Source organism: Centroberyx gerrardi, chromosome 3 (genome assembly GCF_048128805.1).
Source record: "Centroberyx gerrardi isolate f3 chromosome 3, fCenGer3.hap1.cur.20231027, whole genome shotgun sequence".
Lineage (NCBI taxonomy): Eukaryota > Metazoa > Chordata > Actinopteri > Beryciformes > Berycidae > Centroberyx > Centroberyx gerrardi.
Genome location: NC_135999.1, coordinates 10,545,615 through 10,561,342, shown reverse-complemented (window position 1 = coordinate 10,561,342; position 15,728 = coordinate 10,545,615). Strand labels below are relative to the sequence as shown.

Below are 15,728 nucleotides of genomic sequence, written 5' to 3'. Positions count from 1 at the left end.
ACAGGCTGCGGAACATCAATGGAGGTAGGGAGACATTCACTGGGGACCGATATGTCAGTGAGAGCATTAATGACAACCTGGCTGACACCCTCCTCAACCTTCAGTGCTGCTCCATTCTTACTGAAGGGCTGAGTCTCTAGGACAGGGGTGGGCAACCTCCTCTGACACGAGATCTACAGGGAGTGGACAAAATAGTGGAAACACCTAAGAATATATGAATATCAAGTACGGAGTAGTGCCACCCTTTGCTTTCAGAACAGCTTCAATCCTCCGTGGATCGCTGTCATACAAGTCCTGAACTGTGTGTACAGGGATATTGGACCATTCCTCAAGAAAGAAAGCCTCCAGTTCTTTGAGGAATAAAGGAGGTAGAAATCTGCTTCACACTCTGCACTGCAGAACTTCCTATAAAGGCTAAGTGATGTTTAGATATGACTTTGTTTAGCAGTGTATATCGGAGCATGATCACCGTGGAATATGGAAACATCATGAGGGAACAGTGTTTGCACCATAGGGTGCCCCTGGTACTGCAAAATGACCTGATATTCCTTGGCCATTATACGGCCATGCAGTGCAATGATCAGACCTAATGATTTCACAAAGACAGCAGCCCATACCATTACAGATCCACCAGCATGTTTAACATTGTAGGTTAAAGGCATCCTTTGGCTTTATCCAAATGTAAACCCATCCAGATGTATGAAAAAGGGTGACACATGACTCATCAGGCCATATTACTTATTTCTATTGCTCAGGAATGCAGGTTTTGTACACCAGATTATGTCTTTGTGCATTGTCTTGGGATATAAGCAGTTTCAGAATATCAGCCCTGCCATAAATACCACCTTTGGGAGACTCACAATGTATAGTTTTTGTTGAGACTGTTTTCACAGAGGTGTTGATTCAATTCTGTGGTAATGTTTGAGACTTTAGTTTTGTGGTACTTAGCAACTATCCTGTTATGTCCTATTGGCATATGTTGCCATGATTTCCCAGACCGGTCCCCTTACCACATAAAATACTTTTGTAGTTTTTGTGCCTGAGGCGCTTGCAATTCAGGCACTCACTATTTGGCCTGTTTGGGACTCTGTTATTTGCCTCATGAAAACTCACATATAAAAGTGTTGATTGTCCGACCTCTTTTAAACCTGTCACATGCAAATTGGGATTTGACTTTATTTGACCTGCCTTTGTAGCTGCTTTTTGCAATTGTGATTTAGTTTCACGTTGCGTTTCCATTATTGTATCCATAATTAATAGACTTATCCTAGGCCTAAGCCTACCAACAGATGACTGTCTGTGAAAATGGCTGTGTCTTTCCTTGCAGTGCCTGAGATAACAGAGATAATTTGCAATAATATAGCTAATGAAGCTTTAATGCATAGCCTCAAATCAGCTTGTAGAGAAAATAAGATTGAGTGGATTCAAGAATGATCTAGAATTGTTGGTCTAAACAATGAGCTACAGCTGACAAGGTTCGTGGCAGCTGTTTCTCCTAACATGATAACTCCAAACAATTAGAAACAGCTGTACTAATCAACAAACTAATGGCAGAAATGGAAATGATTTCAATGTCCCAAAACAGAAAAAAACACAATATGTGAGGCAATTGTTGTGCTATGGGGGAATCCTGGAATCAGCCATCAGTCAAAATGGGGCCCAGAGAGATGGCTTGACAGATGCATTCATTACAGACAGGATGACAGGGGGTGGGAACACATGGCTCATTTCCAACAACTTTGTCGGGTTGACTACCCAGTGAATACTAATTAAAGGGAGGCAAGACATTTAAGGATACTGTATTTGCTCACTGCATTAGGGCTCTCCACCTTGCAATTACAGCTCTTCATCAAACTTTTCAACAGCTGGAATGCTATTTATTCTGCATACTTTCAACTTCCTGATTTCTACAATTTCCACCTGTTCTTATATTTTGTGTCACTGTCGACTTCCCTGCCAGGTCCAGCTCTCGTTCTCTTTTTATCTCTAGAAAAAAATACTTCTTCTCTGTTGCGCTTGCCATTGTTGATTATTGTCATGGTTGCAGGAGCAAAAAGAACGTCCACACTTATAAAAATAACTTTCATTGCTTTTTAATGCACAGCAGCAGCAAGAAACGAATGGGTTTTAGTGCTTGGCCTTCATCAGCATTTCCTTGGTACAAAACTCTGGCAAAGGCCAAAGTGCTGAAACATGTTCACTTCTGATGGCTGCTATGCATTAAAGTACAGTAACTTACTTTTGTGAATGTGGACATTCCATTTTTCTTGAGTAAGTACACACGTCTGCACCTGTTCTCTGTTGTTATGAAATTAAGCGTGCTACTCTACGCTCTGAGGTCTGTTTAAGATGCCAACTGAGCCTCTTTTCCCAGGGTCCTCAGCTACACAAACACAGCTTTCCATCTTCCAAAGAGCTTCCACAACTTGAACAGCATTTAAAAATCCATACAAACGGAAGCATAACACTCTTCTCGCATCAATCTATTTTATGAAGGTAACTACTTTTGACATGCAAGCAAAATAATTCAAACTGTAGACGAATGTGTGCTGATCTCTTGCTAAAGCTAATATGCAACTGTGTGTAGCTCACAGCCTCAGACTCTCCTCACACCGTATTGTGAACTGCTTACTTCTCCATCTTAAAGAGGGAGCACTGGGGCATTAGGCTGTAAATAAGAGTCAGACTCTCTCCAGTGGCACAAGGCCCTACTTATTCATTCTGGCCTGTTAATGCATTTATGCAGAACACTAATGCAGGCTAGATGACCAGCCCAACTTAGTTCAGGCCAAACCCGCAGGGATGAAAGACTGGTAGAGTGGATGATGCTTAAGAACAGAGTAAGTCATGGGAGAGAGCATGATCTGGCTTGCTGCCAGGCTTGGGTGCAGGATATGTTCCAAAAGGAAATTTTCTAGGATAAGGAAGAAAATGATTGAGTGTTCAACTCACAAGATACTATTTTTTATCCCAGGCTTAAGAATGGACAAAAAAAAGGTGACTAGGAAATAAAACATTCTATTTGTGTTACTTTGTGTGATGATTCAGGAAACTAAATACATTTAAACATCTGATTGTACAAAGAATTTAAAAAAGAATCTTGAAGCATGTTTGGTATGTCCGTGAATAAACTTTAAACTGAAACGTGCAGATTGAAGAATCTCAATCATGCTTGAGTTTATGAGCTAATGAATGTGCTGCAGATGCTACCAACACCCATTAGCATGCATTGATGTTAGCATTTCAATGTAACTTTAATTTGCAGATGTCAAGTTAATTTATTCATATAGCCCTTCATCACAAGTCACATGTCTCAAAGGACTTTAGCCTACCTCGATCTAACTAATAAGCAATCAATCACAGAACAAAATGATGTAATACAGTATGCAGCAAAAACAAGGAAGCAAAACAAAGCACAAGACACAAAACAGCATGTTTAGCAGCCTAGCACCACCAACCTTAGACCCTCAGCAAGGAAAAACTCCCAAGAAAACCTTATTAGGGGAAAAAAACATGGGAGAAACCTTGGGTGGGCCGAGTCCAAGAGGGATCCCCCACCAGGACAGCTGATTGTGCAATAGGTGCCGGCTATATTTCTTCTCTGTTATCTGAAACTGCTGTAATAATTCTCTTAGTAGTAATTAGTTTTATTACACTCATGCCAACATGGAGACATAATGGGTGTGTAGTTGTCGCTCACAGTGTATATGGCAACATTTAGGTGTTATTCATTTGTGTTATAGCTCCATGCCAATTTTTTATTTATTTATTTTTTTGCATTTTTGCCTTTATTCAACAAAGTTTAGAGAGACGAAGAGAGAGGGGGGTGACAAGCGACAACGGTCCCAAGCTGAATTTGACTGCAGGACGAATGATCAATGAGCCACCAGGACGCCCAAAATATTTTTCATAGTACCTCTTGAAAATGGTATAGTGTCAATAGCTGTAATAAAATGTTACAAACATTAGTGATACTTGCAGACAATATACATACAGTAAATTAGGGCTGCACAATCATTTTTCCAAGATGAAACATTTTGTAATTCAGCGATATTGAAGTGTTTGTTATATTTTCAATTCCCCTGAAGGTCCCGGCATATTAAGTGCTTCCATTACGCATCACCAGTCGCAACCTTTGAATTGCATGAACTGCATGAATGCACAACATACAGCCATATGTTTAGACGTTCTGCCTTCTTCATCTGCCTTAGTCATAGCCACTGAAGAAGGCAGAGCGCCGAAATGTATGACTGTGAGATTGTGATCGTCATACATGAGGAATTGAGAATGAGATGAGAATGAGTTCCAGAGTGCAGCCTGTTTATGCTAGAAATCTGAAATTACACAAATGTCTCTTTTAGTGTGCATAGGTGTACATTTAGTGTGCATAGGTGTGCATTTAAGTGTCCAGCAAAGTGCGGTGCATCAGAACGAGATGGGGGGATGTGGTGTTCATATCGAAAGCCTTTTTTGGTAACACTTTAGATTAGGGAACACATATTAACTATTAACTATGGGTTTTCCCTCAATAGTTTAATTTCCCTCAATAATATGTGATACAAGCACTTTATAAGACCCATACTGAGCATACTTAAAGTCCAATTCATGTGCAACAACTTCCTTACTGACTGCTATAAGCACAAATTAGGAGGCTGTTGAGGGAAAACCCATAGTTTATGGGCTATACTTGTAGAAAATAATAGTGCAGAATAAGGTGCTAATAAGTGGTTTGTAATGACTAATAATGAACCAATACACTACTAATATGCATGTTAATAAGCAACTTATTAATAGTTAATATGTGTTCCCTAATCTAAAGTGTTACCCCTTTTTTTATGAGAAGGAAGATTTCACTTTTTCCTTCCTTGAATCTTACTCAGCATGGGCTCAGAGTCTGACTAGGAATAAAAAAAACAAAAAAACAGCCATTTTAACAGAGGCTTAAAATTTATGAGAAAAGCTAAGGCCTCTAAATCCAGAAAGGTGCAACAGTAAAATTCCTAAATCATAGCCCCACATGTTTCTGTGCCCTGGCAAATCAAACATGAATTAGATCCAATTACTGAAAAGACATTGTTGATTGTTAAATCATCACTTTGTTGTAGCTGGCAATCTCCTCAAGAGAGCAACTTTTCACTTTAGTACTAAAGTTCAGACATATCAGTAACAGTAAGTTGTTAATGTCAAATATTCACCTTCATACTGAGCGGTTATTCATGTCCTATTGATTTGTGACCATGGGAAGCAAGGTAGCTCAGTGTTTAGCACTGTCACCTGGCAGTGGAGTTTGCATGTTCTCCTCATGCTTGCGTGGGTTTCCTCCTGGTGCTCCAGTTACCTCCCACAACCCAAAGACATGTCAAGTCAGGCGGATTGGACACTCTAAATTTAGTTTCTCTACACTGTTTGCCAGTAAATTTCGGAATTGATTTTAAGATTTTACTGATCATCGAGGCTCATGCTAGACTAGCTGCATCTCTGATTTTTTAATCTGCTACAAGCCAAATCAAAGCCTTTTAGTCATTCCAAAGTCCAGGGTGAAAACAAAGAGCAGGCGTTCTCTGTCAGGGCTCCAGTACTGTGGAACAAGCTGCCTGAGGAGATACAGCTAGCTTCTTCAGTGTCTTCTTTTAAATCACTCCTATTTTATAAACTTGCTTCTACTTAGTTTTTGTGCTTAGACTGATTGCTATCATCTTCTTTTTTTTTTTTTTTAATTTTATTGTTATTTTATTAGCTGGTGAAATTCTGGTTCTAGATTTTTTGTTTTTATGCAGCTTGGGGGGGGACTCTTTCTGAGACTATTGTCAGAAATGTACTAGAAAAAAAAAAAAAAATTGCTACATTATTTTCACTATCTATAGATAAGTAAACTTACCTGATGCCATGTTTGTTGCACCTCCTCACTGACGTGTGGAAGTCAAAGTGAAGCAACGTGCTTCCTTGCTAATTTAAAATGTTATTTTCTCGCAAATTTCTGACTTTAATTTTAGAAATTATGAGTTGGTTTTTTTTCTCACAAATTTCTGATTCTAATCTCAGAAGTTATGAGGTTTGTTTCTGCAAATTTTTTACTTTCATCTCAGAATTTCTGTTTTTTTTCCCCCGTAAATTTCTGACTTTAATCTCAGAAATTCCGTTTTTTTTTTCATGGAAATTTCTGACTTTAATCTCAGAAAGAGTTTTTACATAGAATATTACCCTCTTCCCCCCCGGCTGCGGTAAAAAAAAATCACCTACAATGGCCCTAATACGCAGTCGTAGGATAGACATGGTTTTATGTATTCAGCATTTACATTAGATCAACAATATACATGTCACTAATATGAATTTTATGGAGGATTGATGTCAAATGAATGTTGTTAGGAGGTCGACAAACATTGCGTAACTGGTGTAGTGATCTGATAAGCCTGCATAATAGTATGTTGTTAATACTGACCCATGTGCACACCAACAGAGTGCATGAATGAATTAGAGGTGGTAGTTCAGAATTACCAGAGAAATGAAATTGCGGCTGACTTACATGAGTAAATCAGGACTATTAAACACTTTTCATTTCCTTTAAACCACTTTACTGTGCCATAAAATTCAAGAAGACATGCAATAAACATCTTGTCTGCTTTAATACTGTGATAGATAATGAAATAAATGTCTTAAGAAGATTAAAAATCCCTGGCCTTGCAAATCAGCGAAGTGCCATCTTCCTGTGTGTGTGTATGTGAATGTGTGTGTGTGTGTGTGTGTGTGTGTGTGAGACTAATGTGCATATAATGGAAGTAGCCAAACAGTTACAGTAACTATTCTTTAAATACTCACCAAGAAAAAAGGTCACTAAAAATGGTAAGTAAATTGAACAAAGGACGGCTTTAAAAATGCACACCAGTGGCTTTAAGTGGTTTAAAGGCCCAATGTTTGATTGTTTAGACTAAGCCATGAGTCACAGGAATATTTACAGCCAAGCAAAGCATGGGTAAAGGATTTTAAAAGGCATTTTTCAATTATGCGGCTGCCTATTTCCATGCTGGCTGAGAAGAACACCATCAAGAGTCTTCTCTCTGGGCCTACAGCAGCATGGTCATAGTGATGTAGCTCTCTCATCGGGACATACAGGTAATTTACTCCTATGGTAAATTAAGAGTAACCTTGTGATTAATGTGGCGTCAGGTAGGAATGCCAACGGGTGACCAGGCTGTAATTTTCGTTTAGGTTGGTTTAACATTTGCTTGTACATCTTTGATTTACTTTGTTTGGAAGAAACACTTTTTTTGTGTTTTTTTTTTCCTAGTTGGCAATCAAACAGAGAGTTTGTGTGCATGATGTAAATAGGCATGCAGATACTATATGTTTATGCTGCCATGCGTTGGCCCCACCATATTGGATAGTGTTGTGAGAATGTGCATTTATCAAATGAAATGAAATAAGGGTGGGCAATATATGCAAGCACATCTACTGAAGTTGCCTCGGATAACAGACGGCTTGAAAGGACTGTCGGCATTGTGTTGTTCCTACGCACCACAGCATGAAAGAAAAGACAATGCCGCATTTCCCTGACAGTGTTGTCACAGGGCTTGTTCTGCTTTTACCTGCTCCCTTTCTACATACACTGTAGATGTCAGTCATTTGTACTTCTCTGCTCTAATATTTGATGACAGCTATTTACTGCTGAGGAGGTTGAGAGTGAAATGCATGTATGCACAATAGTGCTCCTCCCCCCAGGAAGGTCTTGTGTCTCTACATGGCACCACCAACTTGTTAAACTCAAAACGTGACATAATTACAATATCAGAGCTCGATGTAATGCCTGCCTGTCTGCCGTGAGTTTGCCCACCCCTTAGTCTCCAAGCTCAAACAGACCGCCCATGCTGTCAAGCCAAACCCCAGTCAATAGAACATCCTGTCAGAGTGAGTACCGCCTGCCAGACTGTCAGGAGCAGCACCAAGCGCCCAGCGGGAGGAAGAGTCATGGCCTCCCATCTGGAATGATCCTCTGGTCTTTAGAGGTCAGAGGGGACATAATCACAGCTAGTTTGTACAGGTAGTTGCTATTGTCAATTTCCCCAAAGTGCTTTTCCTGCAAAAAATATCTTGCACTGTATGACAGGGAAGGGTTGTTTAGATGTGCGACTATATTGAAGGTCTGATGGCTGATGGTTTATGGATGTATTCAAAACTTTAGTACAAACATACACATCGAATAAGCTGCGTGGAAATTCAGTTTTTAAAAAATGCTCTTCAGAAGCATGCTTGATTGATAGTATTACCTCGATAGACACTAAAGGGTGATTATGATTTGTGTTTCTGAAGCACGGTGTCAACAGTTTTGTCATATTCTGCGAAAACCATTAAAGAAAAAGCTCAAGGTTTAAGGTGAAGGTAGATTAATCTTACCTTCAGTGAGGATGAAAAAAAAAAAAATCAATTTTGCTTTTGATTTCTGACACGATGTATCACAGCATGAATCAACTACTTATTCTGCCACTATTGGAGAACAGCTTTGGAATTTGAAAAGTAATAGCACTGCTGCTTCCAGTTACAACTCTCCTGAATTTGAAAATCAAGAGCAGCGCAGCGATCAATAACTGTGAATCACATTTGGCTATTTACTACAACTTTCTGAGGAGAGTACTGACATTCAGTTCCCTAAATGGGGGTCTATGATCAAATAAAATCTAAGCTTTAAATGTGGTTCGAAGAGCTTAGAGCTGTTTAGAAAAAACAGCAAACACATTTTTACTGTTGATGATGTTATTGGGCATACAATTAAATGATATCAAGCATGTTTTTCCAGTTCAAAGAAAGTAGATATGCAACAGGGAGGTTAAGGTTATAGCATAAACACATGCACTCACCTGTCTACGCAGGTCCCTGGTCTTCTTGGTCATCTTATCAATGGCTGAGTTTAGTGGGTCACCTTTCTCTTTCCTGCCAGTCTGTGGGAGGAAACAAAAAATACCATGTTATTATATTACTGCAGTGACATTTCATGAATTTCACGTTATATCTCATGCCTTTGACTCCTGTAAATGACTGTACTGCGCTGTATATATTTCACACTGCACATTTGTTCAACACGTGAAATAAATGCAGCAAAGCTTAAAGAAAGGAGTATTTCAGGGTAGATTAATGATAGTTATGAAAATACAGCACAGGATGGAACAGATGTTGACATAGTGAGGTGGCTAGAGTCACTGAAAACAGTGAAGTCAGTCTGTTTGGACTGCTACCTAGCATGTGGGCTACATGGAAAGTATTGCTATATGCACCACAGTGCTGCTTATGGGCCGTACACTGCATGCTCAGAAACCATGGAAAACAGTGGGGGGATGTATACTAGTCCTTCAGCTATTGGATTTCCACTCTGATTACTATCTAACTTGGGATGGCAGCTCGGCCTGAAGGTTAGAGACATCCCGTCAGTGTCTTGGAGCAAACTCTACCTGCTCCAGCAGTGCCACATATGGCTGATTATGCACTGTGATCCCTCTGGTGAAATGCATACATGTATGTGTGTCTCAGCAAGCAATGCAAAGATGTAAATTCCTAATTGCACAGTACTGTATATAGAGGATGTGCGTTCCTAAAAATTGTAAATTGCTAACACCCATTCATTCCACATATACATTTGCATGTTAATACAATTTCAATGTATCCTTAAATGTGTCTGACAGGTTAAAATGCATACAACTATCAGGAAAACACAATGCCATCACAAGACTTAATTCCACCATGGTCCTCTAATCATTTGGCAGGCACACAGGCAAGCAGAGACTGATACACTGACAGGTAGATACACAACATATATTAATCCTATGTAAATTGTAATTGGTCTTGGACCATGTAAACAACAAGCTGGAGCTCAGCCAAGCTCGCAAGTCTGTGGCACTGACGTCATGGAAAAGGCATACACAGTTAGCCTGTATTCTTGAAAACAAACCAACCTTGTACTGTATTACACAACAGCTTGTACCAAGCGAGCTTATCTCAAGGGTCTTTAATTCTTACAAACTAGATGTCTGTCTTTTCGTCAGTGTGTTCCTTAAGAGAAAGATCGCTCTGACAAAGAGCCTTCTGCTTGTTAGGAAACAATTAAGAATGTGCTACTATTGTGCTATTGACTGCTATGCTGCTGCCCCTCCCTCAGGTCCTCTCAATCAGATGGCCCACAGCTGCTTGCAGTCACAAGTGTCACCACACCTCACACTAAATGACAATAAGCCTTCCCTCTGTCCTTCATTCCCCCTTCTTCTCTTACTTTCTCTCTATCCCTCTCTCATTAAACATCCACTCATTTATTTTCCGTCGATCTCCAGCCCTAACCTATTTCTCTCTTAGTATTAAAGGAATAGTTCACACCAAAATTGTTTCTAGCCTCCTGAAGGTGGGCTTCCAACTGTAGGGTGTGCAACTGTCAGCGCATTCTACAACAAAGAAACATCGTTGAGGAAAATATAGGTGATAATGAGGTAAATATTGGACTTTTGCCCCCACAGTGCAAACATTTGGCTACAAAGCACTTGGATTATGCTGCACGAGCCGTTTCGAGAATTTTTTTTGAACAACTTCAGTGGCGTTTCGACTGACATGGGGGTGAGGGGCGTCCCGGGGCGTGAGTATGGCGTTGAGTAGTTAATGACTGAATTTTTATTTTGGGGTGAACTATTCCTTTAACATTCTCCATCACTTCATGGTGGCCAAAGTTACCTTCCTAAAATGAATTGTTTTTGGCATATTGAAGGTGGGCTGTAATATACTGTATTTTTGCATGACACCTATGTACTGTTCCATAAACATTGTTTAAGAATAGGAAGGGGGTAGAGGGTCGGAGGCAAGAGGCACTGCAGCCACTTATCAGATGAATTAGATATAAAGTGAGACCAATCAAGTGGCCAAACCATGTCTCACATCAGTTGTAGTCTCTCTCCTGTCAACAGCTGTCTGCATATTTCAAAAACCTGAACAGGCAGGGGTTGGTTAGACATTTTCCTCTGTAGGACTAGGAGTAGCTGCTATGGATTGACATGCTTTCCATTCCACTGACCAGACTCTCTGCACTCTCAGAATCAGAGTGCAGCAAGCTGTTTAAGCTGTATACAGAGAGTTAATCAGCTCTCATGTTACACAAAGCTTATGTTTTATATTATATTTACCGATTCACGATGTATATTAACAAGGGAACAAAATCATTGCCACTCCCACTGGTGTAATACCGCATCAATAAATAATCTGAGGAATGATATATTGATTGTTCATGATTTCACTCTCATTCTTCACACATTACTGGCATATTGTGCTGTTTTTCATATATAGCCATCTACATTCAAAATAATAAATGTGTGCAATTGTATATCATTCATGTAGCACTTTCAAAACATTTGTACATGCTTCATTTCTTGTCCAAAATGACTTGACTTGTTCCAGTCTTGGTTTTGGACTTGGTCTAAACTGTCTTTGGTCTTGATCTTGACCAGCCTCACCTAGGACAGGTGCTGGCATTGTCTTGGTCTCAACTAGAGTGGCGTTGATTGCAGCACTGCCTCAGCACTGCACAAAATGTATCTAAAAAGATTAAGCTGCATGTATGACATCAAAGTATGTAGCCTTGATGTCGGTGATTACCTCATGTCCCTTATGCCATACACAACAGACAGGGTGATGTCATTGCTATTTCTAAGAAGCTTGTTAATTGCCTTGCCGTCTTTTTATTTTGGCAGGTGACCCATGAGAAATGTGGCGCCTCTCACTTTTGAAGCATATGGCAATAAAAGTGATAACCTTTTCAAAGCGGCTGCAATTTTGGGATGGCACCATTAATGTTGCATTTGGGGTCTTTGAAAGGCTGAGTAAAGCATGTGATTAGGATTCTGCTTCATAGAGTGTGTGTAAAAAGACACGGCCATCATGGAGTGCTGCTTTTTAAACTCCCCTTGGAAGATCTGGGCATTTTGTACCTAAATACTGTTCTTCAATATGTACTCTTTATAGCAAAAGACAAGGGGCCGAATCTTTAACATTGAATTCAATACCTTCAGGTGTAACAGGTGCCTGAGGCTTCTTTTGTCAGGAAGTTCTTACCCAGAAAAAATCCTTTGGTTAGTGAGATAATCAACAGATTGTAAGAGACAGTGATTTTCTGTCAAAGCAATACCAGCATACAAAATTAGTTGTCTCGTTGCCGGGCAACCATCTCCCAATTCTGCCCAGCATAGCATGGTGGTGAGCATCATTATCCTGGTGAGGAAAAATCAAAATGCTCATCAACCGTTGCAGAAAAACATGTACCTGGTGACAAGGGAACCCATTGATCCATGTCAATAAGAGATAGGGAGGACAGTGTCCAGAGGCACGCTGACCACACCTCCACAACAACACAGCCAAATGAAATCGACTAGTCTAGTACCCAGTTGAATGAGACACAGAATCTGGTTGCTCATCCCTGTGTTGTGGGACCATTGCCCTGGCCTTTTGATAACAGACTGAAGACTTCATATCTATATGTGTCACAAACAGAATATCAGATGAGACCCCCCCCCCCTGAACACTCCCTTCATAGCAAACATACCTGAGGTTAATATTCTCTGTCACTTCCAATACCTTTGTCACTGTCAGGCTGTAAAAATTATTGTTTCCCATTACTTCTGAAATTGCTTCCCATCAAATAGTAGCAGAAAGGGAATGCCCCTCCAGATCACTGTAAACTCAGCTCCCAGTTAAACAGAGGCACCAGCCACTCACCACTGAAAATGGCACCATTTCAACCATGATGTGGTGACAATGACAAACTTGCCCCTTTCCATGGGGTGTCATTTGGCTGCTGTAAACTCTGGCAATGAACTCTGAGTAGTGTAGCTGTGATGCATATGTCAGTGAACAGATACCAGAAAGCGTTCCTGAGAGTTAAAAGCGATGGTTCCAAAACCCACCTTCTCTGCTCCTATGCCTCAATGGACTTGACAAGCAATAAGACGACAAACTGAGGAGAAATAACCATATTGTTTGAGCATCTCCTACACTTTTGGATTTGGCCCACTGCAGGGAAGAAATAGGGATTACAAGCTCAACAGCGGTCTCAATGGGGATGTGTGCCGTAGGGAAATCTGGTGTATACACACACACGTTCAAGGTCACTGATGTGAAAGTGCTGCTCCATGAAAAGAGCCTGTAGCCATAAAAACAGATATGATTCCCATTCCATGTAATGTATTGCTGTCTTGCCCTTGGCCAAGGCTCATATAGCATGAATTTTCCTTCATATAGATGTTAAGCATTAGAAATGAGTCATTTGTCTCCCAGCTTGCACTATCGTCACTCAGCTCTCTCCTAATAGCAATCACGCAATCCAGTCATTTACAGTGGAGCAATGCACCAAACTGAGAGGAAGGGAGCTCGCACTCATAACAGGCAGACAAGTCTAGTGTGTGTCTGTGGCAGCTGTATACAAATTTGTGTTTGTGTTGCAAGTCATACCCTGAATCTTAGAGTGAGCTGTGTGCCAAACACACTCATACAAGCATGCACACACAGACAGACACAGACACACACACACACACGTGGGAGCAGGAGCCACAGCAGAGGACATAGCAACATTAGTCACAGTGCTGCCTAGAGAGCCTCATGCGAATGTGTCATTTAGGCACCGGAGGGAGGCACAGGATTAAAGAAACTCGCCACCAAAAATAAAAATGGGCTTAACTGGAACATTTCTGAGAGCCCTTCAGATGTATTCGCACAATCTTAATGTATAACCGACACCCTTATGGAACTGACACAACAAGAAAATGGTCAGGTTCTCATTGACATTGACAAGTAACTCTATTGTCAAGTTTCACACCATGGCACGTATACTGAAAAACAAAACAGCTTCCACAATTGTGTTTTCTTTCTCCTGGAATCAAAAATCCCAGTGGCCTTTTTAGTCTTAACTCTCATATCTCAGTTAAGTAGATTAAAAAAAATAGCACATCGATGGTGGCCTAAGGGGACAAAACCCAACACCTGTTATTTTGGGCTCCTGCTGACTCCTGAGCAGTAGTTCTGAAGAGGCTATGGATATCTGCCTCATACCTACTACAGATCTTTGTATAATCTTGCACATGGAAAAAGTATTTTAAGATCTATGCGGCCTGCTTTTGACAGTCAAAAGGGCTACCATTAGCAAAAATATGCTTCCCTTATACTATAATTACTCTTCTGCTTAGATTTGCTCAAAGTCCTCTGCAACACGCCCTCAAGAATTTATTGCTCATATTGGTTTTTCTACAAAATGTAAAACACCCAATTAAAAACACTACGCATGAATCCCCCATCACAAACTTTTTATTCATGGTGGTCCACAATGATGAATCATAGGTTAGTCGATGCGTCAGAATCCTATCCCGCCTGGATGGGTCAAAGCTGTGGTCTTTGATACGTGTGTGCGTGTGTGTGTGTGTGTGTGTGTGTGCATGTGTGTGAGAAACAAAGAAAGAGAAAGAGAGAGAGAAACAGAGGGATGAATGAGTCACAATATTGTGTTTCTTTATGTGTAAATTGTGTTCATCCGGGAAACTAATTTCCTCCATTTCCATTCAGGTAAGCCCTGTATCTGTAAACCTTTGTGCTCTCCTTTAAAGCCTGACAACACAGCCAGGGTGACTCAACTGTCTCCCATATAGCGACATTGATTGCTTAGTTTTGACTGCCAGATAATGGAATGTGCATGTTGAGGGTTTTTCTGGTAAACACAAGTCCCCATGGTGTTTTGCAGACAATGTTCCCAACTGTCCCCATCCATTATTTTCCACCCCCTGGTGTGCACTCATTCATTCTCAATGGGGGAGAAGGAGATAGAGGAGGGTGGCTGCAAATAAGCATCTACCGTAGAGGGTAATGGAAGCAGTAATAGTGGAGTTATTCTTGCTCACTCAGGAGACTGACGGTTGGTGGATGGTGCATGATGGTGGAACAGCTGAAGGCCCGTGCGGATTCGCTCTCTCAGGCCCTCCTCAAGTAAGTTGTGTAGTTCAGTGGCGCACTGCAGCGCAAATTGCTTCACTGCATTTCTGACCTCAAGTCCTGTTAATGGTGGAATAAGACATACAGCTGTGTCTGTGTGAGCAGTGTTGAGTGCAGAATGATGTGGCACTTGATTTGGAGTATGTCCGTTTTCCTTCCTCCACTTACTTTGAAAATGTAGCTTTTTGACTTAAATGTAAGTGGGCTCAAATAAAAGCTAATAATTGCATTTCAATGGCATCAAATGTAGAGGCGTATCACAAGTGTCATGCAATTGTGGTGGGAAGTCGTTCAGTGGGACAGAGACCACTACTACTTACTACCACCTACTGTTATTTGTATGTCATTTGTGGGCACTACATGAATAAATGAATAAGTAATAAGCTTTTAAAAAGGAGACGGTTTTCATTCATTAACTGAACTAAATACTGTTTTTTATCTCCACGCCTCTGCACCTCCCTTGGAACTGTGCCGTGCCCTTCTTGGGTACATCTTACACTCTGAAAACCTCTGCTCTAATGCAATAACGATGACAGGGGCAAGAAAATGCTGAAATTGAGGGGAGGCGAAATAGATGAGGAATGGATCTGGTAATTCATAGTCAATAAGCTGGCAAATCAAAGGAATGGGTAGATGAATCAGAGGGCAGAAAATAGAAAACGAGGTGTGGGGGGGTTCTGTTTTTGCATGAGGCATTCTGTCTCATTGTCTCCCAAAATCAATGTGTTAAATGATAT

The 15,728-nt window shown here is 40.6% G+C and overlaps 1 protein-coding gene across 5 annotated transcripts in view; it reads right to left on the bottom strand.

Annotated features, from left to right (window-relative positions):
- ctnna2 (catenin (cadherin-associated protein), alpha 2) overlaps nucleotides 1-15,728 on the bottom strand; it is a 316,543-nt gene that overhangs the window by 69,377 nt on the left and 231,438 nt on the right. For all 5 annotated transcript variants that reach the window (XM_078291254.1, XM_078291257.1, XM_078291266.1 and 2 more), the window contains one exon: nucleotides 8,850-8,930. In XM_078291254.1, coding sequence (XP_078147380.1) covers nucleotides 8,850-8,930 — 81 coding nt within the window. The remainder of the gene's footprint in view (nucleotides 1-8,849; nucleotides 8,931-15,728) is intronic.